A 27667-nucleotide genomic window follows, 5' to 3' on the forward strand; every position below is an offset into this window, starting at 1 on the left:
CCCTGCTCCTTTCACTCGGCTGCATTCGGCTCATACCGGAATAACGAGTCGGACAACACGGCCGGCCTTTGGGTTAGCAACAAGACTTTGGGTTGCTTCTGTGTAGATTTGACCATTTTACACACATTCATTCAGTTATATATGCAGTGTTAACATCAATCTATCTATCAATCAATCAATCAATCAACATTTATTTATTTCTAGCGGTTTACAGCATCCAACAGGTATGCAAAGTGCTTTACAACAAGGACTAAAACAACATAACATACGATAAAAAGAATAGAATACATAGAATACAGTAAAATCTGAAAAGGTTGCATACAAACAGGAGGAAGAAAGGGACAAATGTCACAGCGCTACTATGTATTAAAAGCCATTCTAAATGAATACGATTACGTAATAAATAACATAATTTTAGTTAGAGGAGTTCAACCTTTTGAGAAAATATGCTTATTTCTTTTCTTTCTCAGCGTTAGAGGAAACGATTGATCTCAAACTCATGTCTGTATCGATAGTTTGGATCTTTGAAAGTGGGGTTGAATGAGCTACTTCTCCATAGTCAGTGTATTAGCTGGGGGGGGGCACCTAAAAAAAATCTATATCCGTTTAAGTGGACGCTATATTAAGAAAATTTTCAAGGCTTTACCTGTGGAGCCTTTATGTTCAGCTCTTTACAAAGCCACCAGACTCCTTTAACAGAATTGGTCAGTTTACCTCGCAGAACACTGGATTTGCTGGTCTACCGCTGCCTCCATCGCTTCATTTGTTTGTTAATTCTGTTAGTTCCTTAACCGTTTTTAAAACACCAAAGTCACACTATAACAAAAATAAAACTAATGAGGCAGCAGTAGAGCAGCAGCTCCTGTGTTCTGCGAGGTAAAATGTCAAAGGAGTCTGGTGGCTTTGAAGAGAGCAGCGATAACAACTTCACTTCCCCGTCTGACAGCAAGGTAAAGCAGTGAGAATATTCTAAATGTAGCGCCCACTTAAACTGATATTGATTTTTATTAGGTGGTCCTTTCTTTCACGTGTCTAAAATACATTTAGCTGCTGCCTCCCCCCCGCCCCCGTCCACAGCAGCACATTGCTTAGTTTCCGTGTCAGGAATCCGGTCTGCTTCTCCAAACTGTCCTCTACTGTAGCTAATACACGGACTATGGAGAAGTAGCTCATACAACCCCACTTCAAAAGATCCAAACTATCCCTACAAGATCATAGCTGGGGTCAGAAGGTGGTGAGCCTAGCTTAGCATAAAGATTGAAAGCAGTGGGGAAACAGCTAGCCTGGTACTAGCAAAGTTCTAAAACTCTGCCTATCAACATCTCTCATTAATCAATATGTTATATCTCGTTTGCTTAATCTGTACACAAACAGAAATGTAAAATCTTTTTTTTTTATGTGAGGGGGTAGTGATGTGCTGGAACTACTTCTTGACAAACAACAGGTTATCCATCCGCTCAGCCCCTCAGTACAGTGTGTCCAGCTGTAGCGCGGGTTGCCAGATATGGTTATTGAGCCCAGACTTTTTTTTCTTTTGCTGAGAAATAAAGATGAGTGGTGGTGGGGTAAGTGAGTAACATAGTGTAACTATTTCCTAGCGCAGGTGTGGGTGCGCGATCTGTGCTGCCTGCACGATCCGACATGTGCATGTCGGATCGTGCAGGCAGCACAGATCGCGCACCCACAGCAGGGACTGTTTGCAGGTCCCCAAAGTCTGGTCGTTTGGTACCATGGTGCCTTTACAGAACATAAACCCGTGACACCAACTGTTATCTTGGCAACCTGTGCTATAGCTGCACAGAAGTGCTGGGCAGATGGATAAACTGTTGTTAATCAAGAAATAGTTCTGTGGCCGGTTGGCTCGGTTGGTAGAGCAGGCGCACATATGCGGAGGCATTTCTATTCCTTGACGCAGAAGGTCCAGGGTTTGAGTCCAACCTGTGACGGTTTCCATGCATGTCTTCCCCCCCTCTCTCTCTCTCTCTCCCCTTTCATATCTCAGCTTTCCTATCGAATAAAGGCGCAAATGCCCCCCTCCCAAAAAATAGTTCGAACATGTAACTTCCCCTTACATCACAAATTGTCATTTTTACATTTCTGTTTATGTTTGGTTCAACAAATTCGACACAATGTGTTAATCAGTGAGCTTTAGACTTGTGGTTATGTTATTTTTGTTATGTTTTTTTTTTTGCGACAGAGCCGGGCCAGCAGTTTCTCTGCTTTCAGTCTTTATGCTAAGCTAGGCTAACCCCATTCTGACTGCAGCACTTTAACACACAGACATGATACTGATCTTCTCCATCTCCCTTACAGAAAGAAAGCAACTGAGCATATGTCCCAATGTGTTTACTAACCCAACGTGGATGCAGGACGTATTTCATTACTTTCCCCGCAAACCAAACATAGGCGTCAACCACAAACCAAATCCACATCTGGAACACCTCTGTTCTGTACAGTGTGGAGTCAATCTGTTTGATTTTCAAAAAACTTTAGCACTTTAGTACCAAAGATTTGACACAACCCATCACAGATAGTGTGGGTTTACACTTTTGAAGGATACATTTTAGTTTTTGTTCCAAGTCAATCTTACGTTAAAACATTATGCCCATATGTACATTGAGTCATCGGTCGCTGTAATCCTTCCTCCTCTCCTTCCCAACAGATCCCAATCTAGATCTAATACAATGAAAGTGGACAAAAGCCACAGTCCACTTCTTTTGTTGAATGCAGACTGCTGAAGCCTGATATTCACTTTGAATGCAATTTTGCTTCAAATAACTGGATTTTGACCCCTATTTAGGGCTGGGCAATATATTTATTAAATCCTGATATGAGACTGGCTAACTTGTTAGATTTTAGATATCCTAATATGTCATAGATGTTGTCTTTTACTGGTTTTAAAGGCTGCATTACAGTAAAGTGATGTCATTTTCTGAACTTACCAGACTATTGTAGCTGTAGGGCTGAGTATCGTTCAAAAGTTTACCGGTACCGATACCTGGAATTTGATAACGGTTTCTGAACGCTACTTTTTTTTTCTATACCAATTTCAAAAAAAAAATCCACTTCAACAAAAATAATTACATTTTACGTTACGCTCCTTTACAACTATGTGACGCCCACTGTAGTCAAGCCTCTCAGAATACAATAACACTCAGGTGAGCTTATTCTCCTGCCTGCCTCCTTGACGTGTAACATTAAACAGCCAATCAGCAGCATTATTATATCTTGGTACAAGCATGCTGCATGCTTATTGGCTTACTGGCGCTGATGAGATTTACTCCTTATGCATTACAATTTGGTATTGATTGACGAAGCATTTTTTGATACTCTATTATTTGTCTTTATCCACATTATTTATTTAAAATATCTGTCGCAGTATCGACATTGAGGCATTCGGTCAAAAATATATTTGATTTTTCGCCACATCGCCCAGGCCTACCCGCATGTCTTACATTGGATTTGCCCTAGGAAGGGATGTCCTCATGACCAGTATGGATTCCAGCAACTTGTCCCTCTTTCAACGTACACGTGGGCTTGTTGTACATAGTCATAGACTTGAGAAATCGGAAACTGTCCTCAAAGCTGTAGCACCACACTCTTCTCAAGTAGCTCATAAATGCTGCAGTCAAACAGTATTTCCACACAAGAAATGTTATTAGCTACCATACTCGCATTATCAGACCTTCCTCCTCAGCGCAGTCCACACAGCATTCCGGGATGGGAGAAAAACGTGCTCTGGTTTATTGGCATTTCTTTAAACCAATCACAATCGTCTTGGGCTATGCGCCAGATGGAGCCACGGAGCCTCTGCTAAATAAATCGGGAAGGAACTTGTTTTGGTGGAACATGTGTACGTTCAAAAGTAGTTTTAGTCGTGCAACAGAAAACTCCGATTGGACAGATAGTCTAGCTAGCTGTCTGGATTTACCCTGCAGAGATCTGAGGAGCAGTTAACCATAGTCCTCACAAATCCACCAGAGGTTAGAACGACAACACAGAGACAGAGGAAGGGGACGGACATCTGGCAGAATTTCCCGCAACACCCGAACAATTGCGGAAGTGGAACGTAGTGGATATAGACTATTTCCCACCTGATGTGAATGCATCATGAATACTTGTCCATTGGCAGGACTCGGCTGGTCTTCCTCCAGTCCATCTCATATATTACGTATGGACTGGCAGCAAAAATAGTCTTGGCCACGCACAGGTTTCAAAACAAGCACCATTTACTAGCCAAATGCTGGGAAAATATGCAATTGGTCGGTAGATTTGCTTCACTCACCAGCCAAAAAAAAACAATGGTAGTCCATTGAATGGCTGGGAAAATTTAAATATTTACTAGCCATTTGGCTGGTGGATGAAAAAGTTGATTTTGAACCCTGGCGCTGCCTTTACTGAAGCTGTAAGAGTTCATAATGACTGTCTGGTGTTAGTTGCACTCCTGAGTTGTCCAGCCTGTATAATCCAATAGGGCTACTAGTTAAAGCGTAAGTAGGTCTAACAGTAGAAATGTCAGTGCTGAGAGGAAATATTTATTTTTTAACTAATTTATTTTTGTCACTTTAATGGGCTACATTCCTTGTCTGTTGAAAATGTAAAGGATGGCCTGCGCTGTTTTCTGTGTCCTTAATGTCTCATAGTAATAACATTTAATGTGCTGCTAGTAGAACAGACTCTAAAATCCCGCAAACTCTAAATTATTCTCTGCTCTATAACTGTCTTAAGATGCACTGAATAAAGTGTAGCTTCTTCATATTTCATCCTCTGATGTTTTTATTTGGAGTGGTATTTCCTGAAGAAAAACAAAAGTCTGATGCTTCAGTTGGTCATGTTTTAATTCTTAAGGGAGAAACAGAACAGCTTTTTATCATGAAAGAACACAAATCACAACCAATATCCATCCATATCTAAACATGTCTACATGGGCGAAACACCTCTGCAAAGACCAGGAGATTGGAGGGGCAAGCAAACACCAACTGGAACTTAATACATGTGAGAGAATTTACACTGACGTAATTGACTGGGAATCATGCTGTGACACATTTCATCTAGCAGATTAGTATTATATGTCCATCTTCAAGCACAAGCTAAAAATTCAAAAGAGAAAACACTGAATGCATTATTGCCAGATTCGGGTTATAGTTATTGGGCCGGTGATAACTTAAAAAAATACAATAGACAACAAAAACGTTCAGGAGTTAAGACTTCAATTCGGAGATAAAAATCCACCCGCCCCACTGTCTAATCCCACCTCCCTCCTCTGCTGGGAGCCGCGCAGCCCCCTAAAGTCGACGCCCCCACATCCCCCAAGTCGTCCAATCAGCAGCTCCTCTGCTGATTATGTGGCGTAGCGTTTGGTCCACTGTTTGGCTATCCTGTCGTGTTCGGGTCTGTTTGTTGTGTACTGTGTGGCGATGCTTCCAACCAGAGGGTCGGCTGTGAACACACAAAGAAAGCACATCTGAACATCTGTTCCTGGATTCTTGGAGTTGTAGTAGATATTTCAATAAATTTTTTGTTCAGGGAAATGAATCGCTCAAAACATTTTAAATTACTTAACACACAGGGCCTCCAATCAGAGGTTCTTTGTTATGGCTGACAATACTTTTTCATAAAACTGTTTTATGGTCTCTGGGCAGATCAAAAGGCTGCCATGTATATTTTGTGTAGTTTCTGGAAAAAAAAAAAAAATTGCCACAATTGTTTTGTGTTTGTTTGTTTTATTGTTTTTTAGTTTGTTTTTTCCCTCTAATTAGGATGGGTTAAAATTCAGAAATAGAATTTCGCTACATTGTACGTATGGGACTGTGAGTAAGCATGACAGGGTTGGTTTTTTTTACGTGAAAAATGAAGGTAATTTAGCACATTGTCACACACCGACTACAACATACAGTACTGAAGGCAGGCCCGGATTGGCTAATCGGGAGCACCGGGATAATTCCCGGTGGGCCAGTCTGGGTTTTGGTTGTGAGAGCCGGGTTGAAATAATAGTTGAATATCATAGACGCTGTCCCCTAGGCTGCCCGTGCACTCGCAGCCCACTCTTTGTATTTACAGTATTTCTTTTTTCCTGCAGCCCACCGTTCTCTACATTCAAGCAGCACACTCGCGGTGTTCAGTGCAGCCTAGTTCATGATGACCTATTTATGTTTGGAGTCCTCCGATGACGGCACCTTGCTAAAAGAAAAACAACTAACAAACTGTCCGCGTTCACTACAGTCACCGGTGCTTGTTAGAGGATGCCACCGCCAGCAAAAAGAAGCTGTTTTAAACACGTAATAGAAAGCGCAAAACGGCACTGAAAAGGCGACAATTTTAAAATGAGAGCTCGAGAAGGTGACGCGGCCAGATTCACTTTTTCTTTTAGCGAGACGCCAAATGAAGATTATGAGATGGGTAAGCTAAGTTAGTTAGGAGAAGTGCAGGATGCTGGCGGTCTGGCAAATCAATACAAGGTTGCCTGCAAACCAGCGTTTAGGTTTATGAATCCAACTTGTTGTAGCTCCGCAGCAGCAGCTACTAGTCCAGTTTGCTGCCAACAGTGACAATGAAGAGCCAGTAAGGTTACCAAGCAGCAGCTATATGAGCCCAGAACTCCAGTTTGGGCAGGTAGGGTTGATCATTGACTGGATATTAGAAGAATGAATAAGAGTGTGGTGTAGACCTGCTCTATATGAAAAATGCCCTGGGATAATTAATGATGCCAGATGATTCGGCACTACCATAATGACACTGACTTGATCAGAAAGCTTTGTATAAAAGAGAGATTTGTGCTGAGAATTATGACAATTTATCTGACTTAGTGTCAGAAGCAGAGCCAGTAGTGTGCATCAGGGATAGCTGCTGTCAGTGTGGAAGGCACATCTACTGTAAGCTGTTGTATCAGTGTGTGAAGAAGCAAACCTGATCAGATTAGCTACAATATAAATCACTTTTTATGCCCAAATATTATTATTATTATGATAGTGAATATACAAAGCCCCTGACTGAAAGGGAAGAGAAAGTTATATGAAATATTATTCAAAGGAAAAAATTGATTATGGTGTCATTAGAAAGTACAATACAGTGTATCTTGTTTATTTAATTTCACATTTTGGATATCTGTGATTACTTATTTGCACAGAAAATAGATTCTGATATTGTTGAACATTTGTTGTTAAGATGTTAACTTTTCTAATAAATCTTTACATTGTGAAGCAACACTTGGAAATAGTAATATTTTACAAAAATACGCTGAATTATAAGGCGGTAGAGAACAGGGCGCTATAGCAGATTTATATACGGTTTTGATTACATTTTTCGTGAAGTAGTTTCATACTCCAGGGCTGAAAATGAGTCCCACTCCGGCCCTGACTGAAGGGATAGCTACCACTGGATTAGGCTAAGTCCTTGACGACTGACAAAAGTACCACCACAGGGGTCATTATGGTTTCATCGATCACATAACTACAACAGGAACTCTGTACTTATACAGCATGTGTGTTGAAGTTACAAACTCATATATACTGTAAAATAAGAGGATGGCTTCTGCTGTTACCTCACAAACCTCAGTCTACAGCTTACATGTCAAAAGTGGCTGGAAATGCTGCCTGTCTTAAAGCTATAGTGCGTAGTTTCTGTCGCTCCCATGAAGAAGTCTAAGTAATGACGGCAACACTGTCGGCGCGTCCACACGATACAAGCCTTCACCCCCACCCCTTCTCCACGGCGTTGCTAAGTTTATCCCGTCAAATCAAGGAGCAGACAGGATTTAAAGCAACACGATGGACCCTTCGGAAGAGGTAATTATCTTGTCATTTTTAGGTCCTCCTCGTCTCTAAAGCTGAACGCTGCCGTTGTTCTTTCGCGACCCCCATTTTCTACCGTTTCAATCAATGTTTGATATTCCACCAGCTGCGCGGCGTCCCAGCAGTATGCGTGAAGCGGCTCTCCGCTCCGTTAAAGATACGCGCCAGGTCTATTTTCACGTGAGCCGCGGGGCGTTTAGACAGACGGGCGGGAAGTGGAACAGCGAGGGCATCCAGTCAATTTACCAACCTACTGCGTGAGCAGTATCTGTGTAACGTAGAGTTTGTCCTGTCTGTCTCTATGACGTGTAACGTTAGACAGCCAATCAGCGGCATTATTAGAGCTTGGTAGAAGCATGCTGCATGCTGATTGGCTCAATGACGCGGATGAGATTTACTCCTTAGGTATTGGAATTTGGTTTTGAATGACGAGGCATTTTTCGATACTGCCTAAAAAGTATTCAGTACCCAACCCTATAATCCTTTTTATAAGGACAAGACCAGAAAAGAGAAGGCATGGCGTTTAACTGCAGTGCTTGAAGTGGAAGGTAGATACTAGTTTAATAAACGTGATTGTTCTGTAAACTACTTGTAGAGACAATATAATCTGCGAGTCCAGCAGCAAGACGCTCCCGCTGTGGTACGGCGCATGGCGGAGGACGGAACAAAACTGGAACGCAGCAAAAACGCGGCGGGTGGAAAATCTGCGTCAGCGGTGAACAGGGCTGGACTGGGACAAAAAATGGGCCCTGGCATTTTTTGGCCCAGGCGGCCAACACCCACCGTGATTGGTCAGACACATTCCCTGCAGACAGTCTTCTTAAAATATGCGTGCATTCTATTATATCAGTTGCCTAGTGTTCTGCGTTCATGTGATCGTTTTGTATCCTTCAAGAGGAGTCTCAAGACTTATCTGTTGATCTTACACTTAAATAATTCATTCATTCTTAGAGTTATGATTTGTATATTTATGGTATATTTATTATTTTGTATTATTGATATTTGATATTTATTGCTATTATTTTTATTATTGCTAGTATGCTTAATATTGGCTTAGCAACTTTAAAAACAGTTTACTGTTAATTTTAACTATTGTAAGATTCATATTTTGTCGCTTTGGACACAAGTGTCTGCTAAATACTATAACCATAACTATGACCCTTCCCAAAAGCTACAATAAAGCTGAGAGTAGTATATGCCCTGGAAAAGAGCACCAATACAAGAGAAGCTAATTAAGCTATTCAAGGAACACTGATGCTTGTATCATCACTGATTTTATAGATCCACAGACTTTTCAGCTAGCCAACAGGCTAACCGCTAGCATTTCCAATGTAAGCTTAAGCAGTTAGGTTACCTGACAACCACTATCTTTAATGTTACAGCCAAACTCCTTGTTATCGTTATGACATGACACACGCACGCACACACACAAACACAGCCTCCCTCCCTTCCTGAGAGTCCCTGTTAATTTGCCTACTCCTTACCACATCGTCAACTACTCTCTCCTTCCATCTTTTCCTCACTCGCTCCCATGGCCCTCTCATGGTCACTCTGTCATGATGCTGTTTCTGCTTCTCTGTATAGCCAGCCAGCTCTCCTCCTCCTCGGCTTCAGGTAATGCTGGTGTTGAAGCAGCTACTACAGCCCCAAACGTCAGAAATTTTGGCACATTTTGAGAAATCCGCCTTTAGATTCTTAATCTTTTTCTCCTGTAATTTCTCTGCACTTCCCTTGCGCTTTGGTGGTTGTTTGTCCATTTTAACGTGAATGCTAAACTTCCAGCATAACTATTACAGCTTTGTGTCTCAGGGTCGGGAGGCGTGGCCATAGTGGGATTCGTAAATTTGCGGCCCGGAGTGGGGTTCCTAGATTTGATTGGGTCAGGCCAGTGCCAATAAAGAAAATTAACCAATGGGCCGCTGTGAGTTCTTTATGGGCCGGCCCCGCCCGGCAAAAAAAAAAAAGCCTATTTATAATCGGCGATTCGGCCCAAAAGTGCGTCGGCCCACCGGGAAAATGCCCAGTATGCCCGATGGCCAGTCCAGCCCTGGCGGTGAAGTAAAACGCATCACTCCAGCTGCTGTGCGCAAAAGTCGCCAGACTACACCATTTTGTAAACCTAGCCATACTGAGAAATGCAGAGAGAGTTGTGTGGAGCGGATAGGCTTCATTACCTTTGTATCAACTCATTTAGCAATGGCTTGAATGGGACGAACGTTCATCAATATAAATACTGTGGTCATGCACTATAGCTTTAAAAGAATGAAAACATATATTCACTAAAGGCTTTTTTTCCAGGCAACCGGAACACCAATACCACACCACCTTCTGTCTTCAATCTGGATTTAGAAAGAGTGAGAGCAGCTTAATCTGAAGATATAAGACTTTAATGCTCTGTAACATCAGCTGGAGTCAGATTTCATGACCTGAATCTTAAAATCCTTAGAGTGAAGTCCTGTAAATCATGCACGGCTGCCTATGTAAGAGTTTTATGGTTTCTAACATCCACGATTCCTGGATGGAGACTAGTTCCTGCTGATACCACCTTTAAGGAAGAATACTGCACAGTTAACGAGATGAGCTTAAAGAAACGCCGCTACCAAAAGTTGTTCTGACTCCATATTATGCATTCATTGTTTTATTACTTTCAGTAATAGTGCCCTGTATTTAAATAATACGACAGCGCATTAGGGCCACATCAAGGGGAAAAAAATTAAAGAGCTCGCTTGAGCCCCACTCCTTCAGGATCAAACTATTTGATCAATTGTCTTATTGTGTTTTGTGATCCAACATATCCTCTCTGTAGGTGTAACCATCGATACCCTTGCATCTGGCCATTACCTGGTATTTCAGTTTGCAGGAATACGGCCACATCTTCCAAGTTTGTGTGGTTTCTCCTTCTGAACAGATGCAATTTTCGGTACAATCTCTTCAAAGTCCTAATACTTATCACCATATGTTCATGCGCTAAAAGAGACATAATTTCCTTGTTATTAAAACCGATTCGGAAGTATAATATCACAACTTCATATAGGCCTTCACAATGCATTTTGTAGAAGACTATAGGTAAAGCTAGTAGTTTGGTTTAGGCTATTCTCAAAAGTCCGACTTGATTATTGAAATATCAAGTTTTTTCTCGACATGTCGACTTTATTCTTGAAATGGTATTTTCAACTTTATTCTCGACATTTCGTCTTTTTGACAAAATGCAAAAGAAAAAAAAAAATTCTTCCTCATTTTTCCCCCCCTTGATGTGGCCCTAATGCTCAGTCGTAAAATGGATGCTTTTTCAGACCTCATGTGGCCTTATAAGCAGGGCCACATAGAATCTGCGGGCGCAGAAATTTTTTAAATATATAAAAGATAAAACCCATGTGCATGCATGCATGCATGTATGCATATGTGTATGTGTGTATGTGTGTGTGTGTGTGTTGCAGCTCTCACCAGGGTTGCAGTCAGTGAGCAGGGAGCAGATGGACAGCAGCACCTTGGAGATGGTGAGGGCAGGACTCCAGTTGTCCTTCAGGATGTCCAGACAGATCACCCCCTGGCTGTTGATGTTGCAGTGGTAGATCCTCGTACGGAACGTCACCTGGACACACGCACAGGAAAAAGATGAGTCTCCGTTCCACACCTTTATACGCTGTCTTTTCTCACGTACGCGAAACCTCCATAGGAAAAAAATACGTTTAACTGTTAACCAGAACTAGAATTTTGACTGATTACTACTACAGATGGAGCCATCTCTAATTTGCCATCCCTCCGTGCTGGGGGGCAGGCAGGTCCGTGACTGGTCTGTGACTGATAGGCCAGAGGCTGTTTTATGCAAAAGTCGCGTCTCCAGTTACTATAACGTTACCTGCATCGGTACGAGCCGGGACAAACTGACAATGTTTGTTACACAAATAACTGAACGTAGCCATAACTTATTTTGTCATAAGGAGTGCAGGGAGTATTAGAAGCACTGCGTGTATACAGATACAAACAGCAATCAGTTAAACAATTTTATTAAAACAAAAAGAAACATGCATGATAAAAGAAAAGTTGTCTATACAATCTATTTCTTAACTTCTAGTGCAAACTTTGCACTGCAAGCGGTTCCAGGAAAGTGGTTGCATGCGTCCACAACAACACAAGCGACATCGTGGCCGCGCGACCGGTACAAGTCTAAAGCTGTCCGCAAGCGCGGAAAGTATGTGCGAGCCTCCCAGACAGGTGGAGTGGGACTCCGTTGTTCCAATGGAATGGTTTCTTTATTGGAACCGTTTGGAATCCCATCATCGGTTCCAACCATCATCGGTTCCAAATTTGACACACGCAAGTTTGGGTTGCTGCAACGGCCTTTATACTTCCAGGCGCTTGTTGTGTTGCAGCCATGGAGCACAGTAAGCGGCGCTCTAGTATGGCTTTACTTTACATTGAAAAAGCCCGATAAAACAGTTAATCACTACTGAATCAAAATAAAATGTTCCTCTTATCTGTGAAATAATCACGTGACCTGCCCTCAAAGAACCGGAATCGCTAAGAACCGGAATCGAAAGGAAGAATTGGAATCAGAATTGTTCAAATCAAAACAATGCCCAACCCTTTCGGTTAACGAGGGTCAGCTATCAGTCAGAAAAAGAAAAAAAACTAAATTAGCATCCCTAATCCAGACCTTGTCTGAGCAGTAAACTATAACTCCAAACCCACTGAGCAGCAGTTTATCTATCAGAAACTGGTTTGCTTTTCGTTCACCATCTCAAATACAGTTTAGAATGTGGACATGTAGTGGCAATCACCTTTAAAACATTAAATTTATGCTGAAATGAAGAGAAGTGGCAGTGGATTTAGAAGAGCTATCAGGTCTGTTGTCATTTATACTAGGGCTGCACCATAGACCGTTAATATTAATAGACAATGCATCCGGTTCGGCGAAGTGCTGCAAATGCGGAAGGGCCTTAAACCTGCATTCTCTCTGAATTCCAGCAGGGGGTGACACGTGCAGTTGCAAAAGGAGTTCAGGTTCTGTAGAAGTCTATGAGAAAGTGACTCACTTGATTTATTACCTCAGTAAACATTTTCATAATGAGTTTATGGTCTCTATCGCTAGTTTTAAGTCTTCTGCAATACAGAATGATGTTTTCTTTTTTTTTTTATTATGATCTTGTTGATTTTAAAATCGGCGATAAAGCAGGGGGTGTTTTAGTGCGTGGCTACCATGTGATTGCCAGTGAAAGTGTGTAACGTAGAGTGTAAGCAGCTCCTCCCGCTCGTCTAAAATGGTCACATCTGCAACCAGGATGGCTGCGCCCGTAACGGCAAACTCCATGACGGATAGCAGATCTCCACCAACCAATGGGTGACGTCACACATGCTCTGTCCATTAATATTATCCAGTCTATGGGCTGCACTATATATATATATATTTTTTTATTTTTTTTATTTATTTTTTATTTTTTTTTTTTTTAAATCGTCATTGTGATATCAACTGGCGTAATAAACACATTGCGAAATGCTGCAACACATCGCGAAATACACTCAGGGATTTTTTTGTTAGTTGAAAGAAAATCTCACTTTCAAATGTAATTTATTCTTTTTTCAGTGCTGCTCATTTTGAACATTGAAATGTTCAAAATGTTGGAAATAATTTCCTTTCATTTGTTATAAATTCAACAAGCAGTTTGATGTATTTTAGCAGAATACTGAAAGCAGCAGGAATGCAGAACTGTAGACACCTAATAATGCCCGTTATATCGTTATTGTGATATTCAACTACATTATCGAATATCGCACAGTTTCCGCATATCGTGCAGCCCTAATTCATACAAATGTTCATTTGGTTGATAGTTTGTTTATTTTTTTGTATGGTTTTGAATATTGTGGTTACGGTGTCATCTTTTCGTGATTTTTGTGTGTTGTTTTGTGTGTTGATTAATCATAAAAAAAAATAAAAAAAATGCAAAACATGCAAGGTCAGAGTCCATTCCTACATTTTTAAATGCAGTTTGGTTGGAACATATTCTCCCTAAAATATGAGACAATGATCCCATATATTAGAGAAGCCTGGGGAATTCAGACTGGAAGTAGGAGCTGCTGCTGTTAGCTGCATTCCAAAGTGCAAGGGGGCCCTCTAGTGGAACATTATGAGAATGACACCTCTTTGAAATAGAGCCATCTGTGCCATCGTTGACAGAAAAAAAAAGGCTCTGCTGGTTGCCAACAACTATTCACAGTTCACCTTGGGTGGTTTGAAGGGGTAGTCTGGTGTGAAGGCGATGTCTAGGAAAAACACTCCCCCCTCGTACACGGAGCCTGGGGGGCCCAGGATGGTCGACCTCCACTCATAGATGTTGTCTCCTTTGGGACCAGCGCTGTCGGTACACAGACAGGGAACATTACATTTTTAAACATTTGGAGGCTACAAAACCAGACAGCTCTTGTCACAGTTGAAAACATCTGTAGTCACCCGACTTTAACATTAATTAATTACACTGGTTATGTGATATTTTCTAAAAACTCTTTCAGCGGCAACTCCACTGAGCTCCGTTTCTTTTGGATTGAGTCCAAGTCAACTCTCAAGTCTTTGAGACATGACTTGCAAGTCAAAAAGCTCAATGCTTAATATGAAAATAACAATAACAATGGCCAAAAACACACCAAATACTGCACTTCTTTTTTTAATGCAAAAGTGGGCATTTTACACCCAGTTGCAGGTAATGAATCCAAGCATCTGTCTGTCAAAAAGTTCAATTAAAACACTCAAAACAATAATTGTGCAAAAAGCACAACGCCTTCACTAACCGTGAAGTGGTGCAGATTTCTTGGTCTGAGTGATTCAGCATTTTAAAAACCTATCTTTGTTCTTCCTCCTCTCTGCGCTGCTCTCGCGGCAGCTGCAGGAACGCGCCAAAATAAAAAAACACAACACTGAGTTTCTGTCCGTTTGAAACAATGTAGCGTTTCTAGGGCTGGGTACCCAATTCAATACTTTTTAGGCACGGACCGAATTGCCTCCTTAGTATCGAGTATTGAAAAATGCCTCGTCATCCAATACCAAATTTAAATTCCTAAGCAGTAAATCTCATCAGCGTCAGTGAGCCAATAAGCACGCAGCATGCTTCTACCAAGCTCTAATAATGCTGCTGATTGGCTGTCTATCGTTACAAAACTTTACTTTACGCACTGAGTAGTAGTAGGAGCTGAAAGAAAAAAAAAAATAGACTTGTGCCGTAATGTAATTTATTTTTGTTAAAATAGATTTTATAAAATTGGTATCGAAAAAAGTATAATTTAGTTACGGAATTGTAGGGCTGTAGCGATACACTAATCTCACGATACGATACACGATATTCAGCTCACGATACGATTTATATATCACGATATTCAGCCAACGATATGATTTGATTTGATATAATTCGATACACTTACATCATTTTCTGAAAGATTTAAAGGGGACAGTGATTTTGGTGACATCTTGTGAGTGTTCCATTGACTTGGATTTAATTAATTGAACTGAAAACATCAATTACACAATATATGTCTCTGACTGGACAGAGAGTCTACAGCAGGGATCATCAACTACATTTTTTTCAGAATTTTTCTAAGCACTCTGGCGGCCGGACTTTCAAATAAAGAAAATAAAATGAATTTATACCAAATACGCCTATTCTTGTTTGAAATTTTCACTTACTTACTGAATTAATGCTAAAAATTTTTTTAACATGTATTAGTGTGAGCAAACTCCTAAAAAACATGGACACTCCATAATGATAACTGGCTCTTTAAATAGAAAATTATCTCAGACTAGGAGGCAGTTCACTGAGGAGTGATGGTTAAAGTCTGTGATTATGGAAACATTATTGTAGTATGCAGCATCCTGATTGATGGAAAATGCTTGCAGAAAGAAAGGCTGTTGTCAGGTAAACATGTCACTGTCAAAGCCAAAAGCCCAGCTTTAATGATGAATGGACTGATAAGCAGGCTATGCACTCGTCATGTATGCCTCATTTGCAATGAAACGATGCTGCAAAATAATATACAACCAGCATCATCATCATCACTCGAACATAACGATCGCATCATTTACGTGCATATTAAGTAGCTCCAGATTGTCCGCTCTAGCGGAGAGTTTGGTTTGTTCAGCCAGCAGTGAGGTTTACAAGAATTTGTCAAAATTTCCAGATTCCCGGCAACCTAAGATAAACAGTTAGACTACAAACCGACAGCTTTTGTTTTAGCTCGTTTGTAAAAATTCGCTATTTGCAGAGTAGAGCTGTGTTTGCGTAAAACAGCGCGGTGGACAAGAGGGGACTGAGCAGACAGAGCAGATTGAAATATCGCTTTCTACATGGTGATTAGGGCTGAACGATTTTTGAAAATAATCTAATTGCGATTTATTTAAAAAATATTGCGATTGCGATTCGATATGCGATTGTTTTTTAAGCTCTTTGTCTTCTGTATTAGTCAACAAAAACTAGCAATAAATCATTGTATAGTATGAACTTCACAAGATTAGATAGATTAAACAAGCTGTTCTTTCCTGGAGGCCAGGCCTGTATGTGATGGTGAAATTAGGTGATGCGTGAATTTATATGAATGACCTCTTTTATTTAACTACTTCAATCACAGTAGTATATTGAGCACTGATGCAGCCTGGTGGAAACATTCATATGAAAGTCAGAAATAAATCACACTAAAGTGCAGATTGCAGAAATATAAAAACAAATGTGGCTTTACAACACTTAGTAGTATTTAGATTATTTAATTATTATTTACATAGACATATGTAAACATGTGGATTGCATTTTTTAAACACTGTCTTTGAACTTTACTACACAGTTAAATAAGTAAAATATATACATCGGTGTATTTTCTTTAACAGCGCACAGAGAGGAGCTGCCTCCAGCCCCCTCCCTCCTCATGAAGTTGGCGCGTCGGTACGATAACCGCGTCAACGACGCGCGCACTTGCTCAGAGAGGCTATCATTACGTTAGTAGTAGCATGCAGGTGTTGCCGTGGGATTAGCTAACTGTACTAATAAAACCGTTGAAACACCGTGGCCACGCTGCTGTGACAGCTCCGACGCCGTCATTTATCAGAGTCTGGTTGTTACCCCTCTCCGCGGTCGTCTCCTCCGCTCCATATCTTTATAATGGAGCTAACCGGAGCTAACCGCTAATCAGAGCTAATCGTTGCTAACCGAGCCTTCAGTTCTGCGTGCCTGTATTCATTAACTGCATGTGTGGACTGGAGCCCGAATAAAACCCTTACAAGTTTTAAACTACAACTCAGAGTTGTTTGAATGACAGAAATCTGCTCAAGGTACGGCGTACCGTTAGCGTGCTAAGTTGATGCTTTCTCTGCGGACTAATTTGCTCTCGTGAGTCACGTGACCAAATCGCAGCCTTTGCGATTAGGAAATCGCGTTTTAACATATCGCGATATTATCGCAAATGCAATTAATCGTTTAGCCCTAATGGTGATGCCGGTCTACACAGGTGAGTGCATTGATAAGTATTGACTTTCTACTCACGAAGGTTTAATTGTAGCCTATTTACAGAAAAGAGACCAGCGTGAGTTCATCTGCCCCAGCGGCCGTTGGTAACTCTGTATCGTTCCCAGTCAGGTGCTGCGTGTTTTAACCTTTAACGCACACACATCTCGGCTCAGCTGTGTGTGTGTTTTAAACGCACACACATCTCGGCTCAGCAGTGTGTGTGTTTTAAACACACACACATCTCGGCTCAGCAGTGTGTGTGTTTTAAACGCACACACATCTCGGCTCAGCAGTGTGTGTGGAGCTTGGGCATCGCTGTACAGAATCCCGGCATGTGAATAGAGATGTAAGTACAGGGGGCTGGGTTTTTGCTCTAAATGCTTGAAATGATAAATAACAGAACGCATTTTTTCCTCTTTACATTTTGTGAATTCATGATTATTCTGCGGGCCAGACTAAAAGCTTTGAGGTTGGCTGCTCTACAGCGACACTAGCGGCTGGCTGACCAAATCGCTCTTCCTGCAATGCGAACGGGGGTAAACACGGGGATTTGAATGGGACTTATGTATCGATACTTGCGGCATAAAAATCGATACTTTCTTGGGGAAAAAAGTATCGATTTATATCGCAGAATCGATAAAATTGCTCAGCCTTATGGAATTGGTATCTGTATTGAATTTTTTCAAATGATACCCAGTCTTAAGTGTTTCTATACATCACTGAGCCAGCTTTTTATTCCAGACACAACCATTAAAACCAAAAGTTAGAACAACTCAAAAACAAAATGGATCAGATTGGAAGCTTCTGTCAGTATAACTCAACAGCTGTTTACTGAATTCATTTAATTTAATTTTTTTGTAGTTGACTGATTATGTTTAACCCTTATGTTGTCCTTCGGGTCCCCGGGACCTGTTCAATTTATTTGACGTTTTTGCATTGGCCTGGCGTTGAGCTTCAGGTTAATACAAACTAACCAAGTCCCCATGACACGAAGGACAATACAAGGGTTAACATTATAACTTATAAACAAGTGGTCACTAATATTTTTACATTGAAACAACCTTATATGTTTTTGGTGTACAAATAGTTTTACAGTGCAATATAGAGGGCTTTTTATGGTGATAGCGGCACTGCCTCCTGTGGCCTGTGTGAACCACAACAGTAAATTTATCGGGCAGCTAAATACGGACTACGTTTACATCATGTAAATTCCATGCACATATTCCGGTTTTGCCCTTATTCCAAAAAAGATGATATTCCAACTAAGCGGTCTACATGTTTAATGAAAATGAATATTCCACTAATATTCCCGTTTACATGCAGCCGTACAAAATTGGATTTTTCTAAGTTTTTTGTTGGGACAAGGCCTCCCTCTTTCATTCATAGGCATAAATCCCAGGGAGATCCGGGATTTAAGGTTTTCCCCCCTAGAAATATCATTAAAAACCATGCTGGGTATTGTAAATAATATAATGATGTATACTTAAAATATCTGTGTAAGTAGTAAAACAATACAAACCCCAAAAAATGCTTTTTAGGTTTAGAAACATTTTTAGTCCCCCCCTCCCTTGCCTCACAGTGGTTTGGTCCACTGCCTGCTTTACCCACACACAACAAGTCCTGCGGACCACGGGAGAGAATGAGAGAACATACTGGTAGTTGGATTCACTACAGTAATGTTAGTTGTGGAATGTAGTAAGTAGGCTGTTCAAGGCTATTTTATTCACATTAAACATCAGATGAAGTTGTTTTTTTCTCAAACAGAAGTGATGCTGAATGAATTAGTCATGACAAAAAAGTTTGCTATGTTAGTGTAATAAAATGTAACGTTACCTAGCTTGTTTAATAGCTTGTTGGATAGAAATGCACCCACTACAACTAACGTTTACACGGCAATAAGCCTACCATTATGTGTGAACTGATATTAGGGTTAATATTGAAGATCTACAGTTGTGTTCTGCTCAATATGATGTGTGGCAGATCAGTGGGTTTGCTGCAGTTAAGTATACCCTCTGTCCCAGACGAAACCTAATATTTATGTGGAGGACGCAAGATCATTTTATAATTATAATATGACCGTGTGGTGAACCTATGAACCTAACCCCTATTTATTTAGATTTGTGTTGTTGTTGCCCAGAGAAAATGACAGAGAAAAAAACGGACATATGATCCTTTTTCAGTACACCATAACGCCAAGTAAGTACAATAAGTCCTCATATCAAGACAATTTGGTAACATCTTTATAAGAATGGGTGCTTATGGAAATACTAACGTCACTATGTCACAGGCAAAAGAGACGGATAGAACTGAGGAACAGGGAGACCAGGGACAGTCAGGTGGAAAGTCTCAAGGAGACCAGGGACAGTCAGGTGGAGAGTCTCAGGTGGAGAGTCTCAGGGAGACCAGGGACAGTCAGGTGGAGAGTCTCAGGTGGAAAGTCTCAAGGAGACCAGGGACAGTCAGGTGGAGAGTCTCAGGTGGAGAGTCTCAGGGAGACCAGGGACAGTCAGGTGGAGAGTCTCAGGTGGAAAGTCTCAAGGAGACCAGGGACAGTCAGGTGGAGAGTCTCAGGTGGAGAGTCTCAAGGAGACCAGGGACAGTCAGGTGGAGAGTCTCAGGTGGAGAGTCTCAGGGAGACCAGGGACAGTCAGGTGGAGAGTCTCAGGGAGACCAGGGACAGTCAGGTGGAGAGTCTCAGGGAGACCAGGGACAGTCAGATGGAGAGTCTCATGTAAGTGTGTTGAGTTTAGTTAATATTTTTGGAGGTGTGTGGCTGTCAGGGTTAGCAGATGAGCTTTACCAGTGGCTCACTAATTTACATTATGATCAGCTAATTTAACAAGTGTACAAAAGCATTGTATTTCTTTTATATGGGGACACTTTTTCAAAATAATTATGTTTTAAGGTATTTTTGTGGCTTGATTGTAAACTTAAAAATAAATTAATGATTTTAAAGAAGAATATTTTGGTTAATTTAGCCAGCTTTTTCACTGAATCAAGAGAAACACTGAAAAGAAGGATAATGGTATAGTCTCCATGCTACACTAATGACAGTACTAAGACTTTCCTCTGTGTACACATGTCCTCTACAAGTATGTGGCTGTATTATTTGTGTCCCCTTCAAAAATTGCTCTTCAGAAAGAACTGTTAGATTTACGCCCATGCTTTCATTCCTTTGACCATCTTCATGAAAATGTCGACATTGCGATGTTTGTGCATGTCCAAAAACCTAGTAGCTCATATCTCTTTACATAAATATTTTTTTCTACTACTATGGGCCAACAGTTAACATAGAAATGATTAGACATACATTTAAATGCCCTCTGTAAATGGTGCCCTGCTGGTAGGTTTTACAACTTGACCTACTTTCACAGTACGGTGCAGTAAAATCAATCAGATGTCCGTGATCTGCGTAACGACGGTACAGTGGGACGTTTGCCTTCAACAGAGCGACAGTAATAACCTAATATACCATCATTACTGAGTTTAAACTACATTCTCGGTTATGTTTGCACTGAATAACGCATTCAATAAACAGAAACATAACTCTTGCAGCGCACATGAACAGATGCGCAATATTAGCTCACACATAAAATAGCACCCTCGTGAATTAGCCTACTGTTGCTAACGTACATTCATAAATCCTGCATAACATCGTCCCGTACCTACCGGACCTCAGACTTACTTATTGATGCGCGCACAGAGTAGTGTCGACAAACTTAGTCCAATGAGGGGAGAAAGGAAAGTGTGATAGCGTTCCACGTTAACGCATTTTTTTCTCTCACTCGAGACCGCTGTGTCCAAACGTTACTAGAAGGTAGAGCAATACAGCCAATCCAGTCTGCTCAAAGCGATGGTCTTTTTCACAAATAGGTTGCACATAAAGGGGGAAAAAGTAGCTTCCACTTAAGGAGCCCTAGGTCTTGTCTTTGTGTCTTTGCTAGTTTAAGACCGACTCACTTGTCAATTTCCCGTCCAGCGCCGCGACTAGGATTAGTGTGTTTGACATGTTGGGGGGGGCGTGGCATCACGATGGTGGCTCTCCATCGTGATGTCGGCCAGCCATCACGATGGACAATATGATATATGAGTTTTACCGGCGGATAAACACAGACCTCTGGGTACTGGAGACATTCATCTGCATGTATGGCAGAACAGGAAATCTGCAAACTTTCCCTTAAAGTTACCAGCTAACGCTAGTGGTAACTAGTTAGCTTGGTTAAATCTTTCAAAACCAATCTAGTTGTAGTCTTGCAATGTGTGACCCTACAAGATCCCCAGCCTTTACATATTATGACAGCCTTTATGAGATGGTATCATACTTTAGTCTTTTCAAAGTCTGTTCAAACTCTTTGCCTGTATGGTGTTTGGTGTTTAAAGCCCCCAACGTCGTCTTCCAGATAGCACTGCATGGAAGGCACTAAGGTTAGACAAGGGTCAGGGTTAGGGGCCTTGAAGTCGACAGTGGGGGCTTAAAACACCATCGAGCCTAGCGTATGGTAGGCATTAGTTTAACATCTAGTCCGTTTTCTGACTTTCTTTTACAGTTTATCTTCAATGTACTGAGGCTTTTTCTGCTGTTGCACTCAACATCTGCTAAACGACTAAAATGACTAAACAAGTACCATCTTTCTAATGGTTTGCAGTCAGAACTCTATTCCATGTCATCTTATTGGTAATTCATTACAACAATAAAGTGCAATCAGCCGTGCGAGTCATTATGCCAACACAGTGGGAAGTGATAAAAAGAAAAGATCATTTGCCTGTGCAGATAAAGCTGGGGCTGACGACTACAGCCGCTTCACAGGAGCCTTGATTCAACAGCAGCAACACAGTAAGTCAACAGCAGCTTCCGCTAGCGTTTTTAATGCTGGAGATGTTCTCACGTAATTGAGTGCTCAATGAAGCGCTCCAAACTACACTTTTTCAGTTTGCCATTTCATTTTGAAATGACAAGTAGGGCTCTTAAAGCATGTTTGTTGGATAAAAAAAAATAAAAGACTTGTTTCAGTTGAAAATTGTACATTCAAAACACCATGTACAGCAATATACTGTATTTACACAGACATAAGATGAACACACTTTGAACAAACAAATGCTACATTTCTATCTTAGCTATTACTTAGATGCACTTCTAAGGATAATTCAGTGCACAAATCCAGGTACTCTGCACACTGCTGTGTGATAATCAGTAGCTTCTGCATGCTGTCTGTTTGGAGTAACAACAGAAGAGGTAAATGTGAGGCAATATTCTCACTTTCTGAGACGCCCCACTCTGCCCGCTCTTTATCACGCCAGAGAGGGAGAGCAGAGACAAATCACACACAAAAAGAGGCAAACATAAAGACACACAGTCAGGAATCTAAACCTATGTACATTATAGCCCAGGTGGCTGACTGCTCTCATAGCTTAGCAGCACTGGTAAATGTAAACCATTATTGTTACTGCCATCAGAACTTAAAAAAAAAAAAAAGCAGTAAAAAAGTGGCAGAGGGCCAAGAGATTACAGTCCTAGTTTTGCATTGCCAGACTATCTCCACAGCGTCTGGCTACACCACAGATACATTATGGGATAGGAGAAAAAATAAATGCTCTGGGTTGTTAGCATTTCTTTTAACCAATCACAATCGCCTTGGGCACTAAGCTGGACACAATACAGTAACGTGAGCTATTTAATGTGATGGTTCGGAGTAATTTCACCCTAGGGCCCTTTGCACCTTGACCTCGAGCCAAACAACCCCCAGAAGCTTTTTTCAGCTAGGTCTAACATTGGACGAGTTAGCGTGATCAGCTGAATAGCTTAGTGCATGCGCTAATGGATCCAAATGTGCATCTCGTAAATGACCCCACTAATAATGCCCAAAATGATACCAAACTCATAAAACGATGGATTGGAAAGTTAGTACACCAGGAGTTTATTTAAATATCACTTGCTGGCTTCTGCTCTCTGCTGCTACCGGCAGCAAGACGAGTGCTTAGGGACAGTCTACAAATTACAACACCGAAAAGAGATACAACAAAAATATTTATCACAGTTGGATCCATTAGCGCCTGCACTAAGCTATAACGCTAACTCGTCCAATGTTAGACCCAGCTGAAAAAAAGCTTCTGGGGGGTTGTTTGGCTCGAGGTCAAGGTGCAAAGGGCCCTAGGGTGAAATTACTCCGAACCATCACTTTAAATTAGCTGGATACATGGCCTGAATAACCAACTCCTGGGCCCTACAGACAAATTATAATTCAAAAACGCCATAAATTTGGGGTGTGAGGATTCTTTTACTTGTTTCATATTACAGTAGAGGGGTCTCAGTACCCAACCCTAGAAATATATCGTCGTCAATATAGACTACTTATTTAATAGGTCCTCGCTTAAACCGGAAGTCGTTCTGGCCCTCTTTTTGTGAAAGCCTCAAGGCTCTTATTCCTGCCCTGAGGAGCGAGGATGGAGGAGGGATCTCTGAGGAGTTCTGAGCGACGATACACGAGAGCAGCCTTTCCAGAAGCCGTGCAGCTGGAGGCCGTTGCTAACTCTGCCCCTACAGCTGATGGATTCACGTGACGCTTCCGAGGAAAGGACGTCTCATCCCTCTAAAACACATTTCCTTGTTTCCTCTCTTCTCTAATGATTTCCTCTCCCATACTTCCTCGGAGGGACGGACTAAGATGTGAGGAAGGGAAGCAAATGGAGGAAACCTGGATGCAATTTAACAACCTGAGACGTAGCCTATATTTCTTTTTAAAGAGTGCCCAGAACAAGCTCTAAACATTCAGATTTAATGTAATAGCCGCAGTGTGCTATCCAGATGTGAGGAGAAACACCCCCCCCCGTATAAAACATACCACATGTTCATTTGCACTGGGTTACCAGCCTTCCTGCAGGGAAGCCCTGACCTGGGATGGGACTGCTGATACACTGCAAACACCACATGACCGAATAGAGCTCAGTGTGGTTCCGGAAGTAAAAATACCATTAATTTACTCCATAAGGATTTGGATTATCAGCCATAATCTAGACCATCTCCTTAGATTTTGTATCGTTTCCCAGTGAATCAACCAGACTGAGGCTTCTTTCGCCCGACAATAGAGGCGTCTCACATTTACAGACGAGTCGCAGAGAGAGCCAGGGACTTCCTACCCGCCTGCCTCTGTCGCACACAAAGGCTACCCAGTGCTTTGTAATATGCCATGCTATCACTGTTGTCATTTATTTCTATATCAGGGGGGCTTCTTCTGCCCCCTCTGTGTAAACGCACACTGCAAGAAGAGGGCTGACATTTCAGCCGTTTCATTCTTTCTATGCCTTTAACCTATAAAACTGGCACACAGCGCTTTAGCTAAAAACTGACTCCTGCAGCGCAGCAGAGGAGACAAATATGTTCAGCTGCAGCGGCCACAGTGAGTTCCAGCATGAGGATCCTAAGAGTAGGCCTGTAACTAACCATTATATTCATTGTCAATTATTTTCCCAATTAACCGATTAGTTGTTTGGTCTATAAAATTCTGTGTATGTAATTCCAACACCTGTGGACTGTCAAAATTAAAAACTCACAGCAACGGGTAGTTCTGTGACTGGAATCACGACATTACTGAGTCACGTATGAAGTCACGGTGGCTGGTTAAATACCTTGTCATCGTTCAGACCGTAATTACGGGCAGCTGAATGAGAAACCCGTTCGCGTCAGCCTTCGCCTTGTAATCCTGAGTTGGAGATAAAGGGAGCTTTACGACAGCCACGATATCTCCCACTAATCAAAAAGAACTACAAAATTGTCCACAAACCACTGGCTGAATTTTTTTCTTTTTGGTAATCCAGTTTTGACCAAGTAAGTACATAAATCCAAACACTAAGGAAATATACTGTATATTGCTTTCTTGGCAAAACATATTTGATTTTCAGTGTAAAAGCTTCACAAATGATCATGAAAGATTACAATGCATCTCTTCTTTCTCTCAAGGTTCTTCCCCCCTGTATTCATCACTCCTCATGTTTAAATTCATCTCTCTTTGTGTCGTTTCACGATGCCTTTCTGCTTCCAAACCACAGCTCTGACAGTCCCATGTCTTCTGTGTAAACCTTAATACACACACTGGGCTTCATTTTCAATCACCGCTATCTGCTTTCAATGGTATAGAGATGACAGGGAGAAATACTGTAATAAGCTGCCTGACTGAGACAATATGATGACTCTACTTCACTTGAGTGCCACAGAGACAAGACTCCACGCTCCCACCCCGCCAATTTAATACAATAGCATTCAGCCTGCAAATCTTCTCTCAGAGCTTTATGACGACAGTGCAGGATGAACATCATAGGGTAGCGTTTGGATTCCAAATTGATGCATTATGTCTTAAAAAAGATTGGATTTATTATCAGGGCTGAGTGAAAAGGATGAAATCATTATCATGACATTAGACATATTCTAATATTAATACATACAGGGACATGACAAATGCAGGCTAAGGCCATGATCACACTTGGCATCTTTTTTGTAGCTGCCAGCGTCTGCTTTACATTATAATCCCACGGAGTAAACCGTGTTTTTAAACGTCCCCGCCGACATTTTTTTTTCTGCAGTACAAAACGTCTTTTTCAAATTGAAAAAGTTAAACTTTTCTGAAAAAAGAAGAAAAAAAAAAACGCCCTACGTCAAGCGCTTTCATGACAGCTGACCAGTGACAAGCGGAGTAGTGAGACCTGTCGTTTCCATAACGGCAAGAAAAGAAAAAAATGAAATTGCAGATGGATAGACCTGTGCTGTGTCAGAGCACAGCGAGTTATATTGACTCGCTTTGTTTTACCTAACGTTAGCTGTTCATTCTCTAGCTCGCTCAACCGCTTTGCTCCACATAGCACTCTTGGATACTGTAGCTGTTATAGCAACAAAAGATGCCCTCGGCTGCTTCTTGGAACTAAAATGCTGCCAGCTTTTTTATTTTTAACTCCAAAAGCGCCCTAGTCCACTTTTTCTTGTCAAAAAAAGATGCCAAGTGTCATCATGGCCTAAATGCCATATAGAGGGTTATATACTGTTTTGAATTACATCAGGGAAATCTTTACACATGTGAAACAAAATCTTCAACTTTATTTAAAAGGCACACTATGCAAGATTTGTACCTTAATATTAGGAATATCCTGTCTCAAAACGACGCTGAAAAACTAATTCATGCATTCGTTACTTCCAGGCTGGACTATTGTAATTCCCTACTGTCAGGTTGCTCAAATAAGTCCCTTAACACTCTCCAGCTGATCCAGAATGCTGCAGCTCGTGTTCTCACAAGAACTAAGAAAAGAGATCATATTTCTCCTGTATTAGCTTCTCTGCATTGGCTTCCTGTAAAATCCAGGATTGACTTTAAAATCCTTCTCCTGACCTACAAAGCTCTAAATGGTCAAGCACCATCATATCTAGAAGAGCTCCTAATACCTTATTGTCCCACTAGAGCACTGCGCTCCCAGAATGCAGTTACTTGTGGTACCTAGAGTCTCTAAAAGCAGAATGGGAGCCAGAGCCTTCAGTTATCAGGCTCCTCTCCTATGGAACCAGCTCCCAATCTGGGTTCGGGGGGCAGAAACTGTCACCACATTTAAGAATGAACTTAAAACTCTCCTCTTTGATAAAGCTTATAGTTAGGGAGTGAGGAGTTGCAGCGTCCGCCTAACCCGGCCCACCTGCTTCTCTTCATAGTCGTCAGATTAATAATATAACAAAAGTAGAGGGAGGCAGGCCAGCACAGCCCGATCCGGCAGGGGAGAGTTCCAAGCCCGAACAGGCTACCTCTCCTTTTGACCTGTCTCTCTTAGTTACGCTGTTATAGTTCTAGACCTTCCTTTGACACACTGAGCTGCTCTCTCCTCTCCCTTTCTATTACCATTTGTGTGCGCATCCCGTCCCAGAAATGCTTGTTACTAATCCTAGCTTCTGGGGAGTTTACTCCCCGGAGTCCTTATGTTTTTTCACCCAGCGTATTTCCTTGGAGAACGTTGGCACTAAGATCCTGGTTGCAGCTGTCGCCGTGGTCCTGCTGCACTCCCTGCTAAGCTCTGCGGTGCCCTGCAGTGTCATGCTGCGTCCTGCTGAACCCTGCTGCTTCCTGCTACGTCCATCCATGCTCTGCTGGGCCACGCTACATCCTGTAACGCCCTGCAGCGCACTGATATGACATGAACTACTACGACTACCATTTGAAGTCACTGTTCCATTATTAATGTGACTATTATTGCCACTGTTCATCATATCCCCAACCAGCACTGTCGGACACCGCCTACCAAGAGCCTGGGTCTGTCCGAGGTTTCTTCCCAAGAGGGAGTTTTTCCTCGCCACTGTCGCACTGCTTGCTCTTGAGGGAATTACTGTAATTGTTGGGGCTTTGTAAATTATAGAGTGTGGTCTAGACCTAC

At 41.6% G+C, this 27667-nt stretch overlaps 1 protein-coding gene and 1 long non-coding RNA gene across 3 annotated transcripts in view; one reads left to right on the forward strand and one right to left on the reverse strand.

The window, feature by feature from the left end:
• Window positions 1-6: 6 nt before the first annotated feature.
• LOC120571805 lies at window positions 7-4763 on the forward strand. Its single transcript, XR_005641304.1, has 2 exons — window positions 7-1603; window positions 1673-4763. It is a non-coding gene; the product is annotated as an uncharacterized LOC120571805 (long non-coding RNA).
• A 57-nt stretch (window positions 4764-4820) lies between these two features.
• The window catches only part of ube2e1 (ubiquitin-conjugating enzyme E2E 1), a 35916-nt gene continuing 13069 nt past the window's right edge, over window positions 4821-27667 (reverse strand). For both annotated transcript variants that reach the window (XM_039820896.1, XM_039820897.1), the window contains exons 4-6: window positions 14011-14143; window positions 11235-11382; window positions 4821-5439 (exon numbers count right to left, since the gene is read on the reverse strand). In XM_039820896.1, the coding sequence (XP_039676830.1) occupies window positions 5342-5439; window positions 11235-11382; window positions 14011-14143 (379 nt within the window). In that variant the 3' untranslated portion in view covers window positions 4821-5341. The remainder of the gene's footprint in view (window positions 5440-11234; window positions 11383-14010; window positions 14144-27667) is intronic.

This window comes from Perca fluviatilis, chromosome 13 (assembly GCF_010015445.1).
Source record: "Perca fluviatilis chromosome 13, GENO_Pfluv_1.0, whole genome shotgun sequence".
Taxonomy (NCBI): Eukaryota; Metazoa; Chordata; class Actinopteri; order Perciformes; family Percidae; genus Perca; species Perca fluviatilis.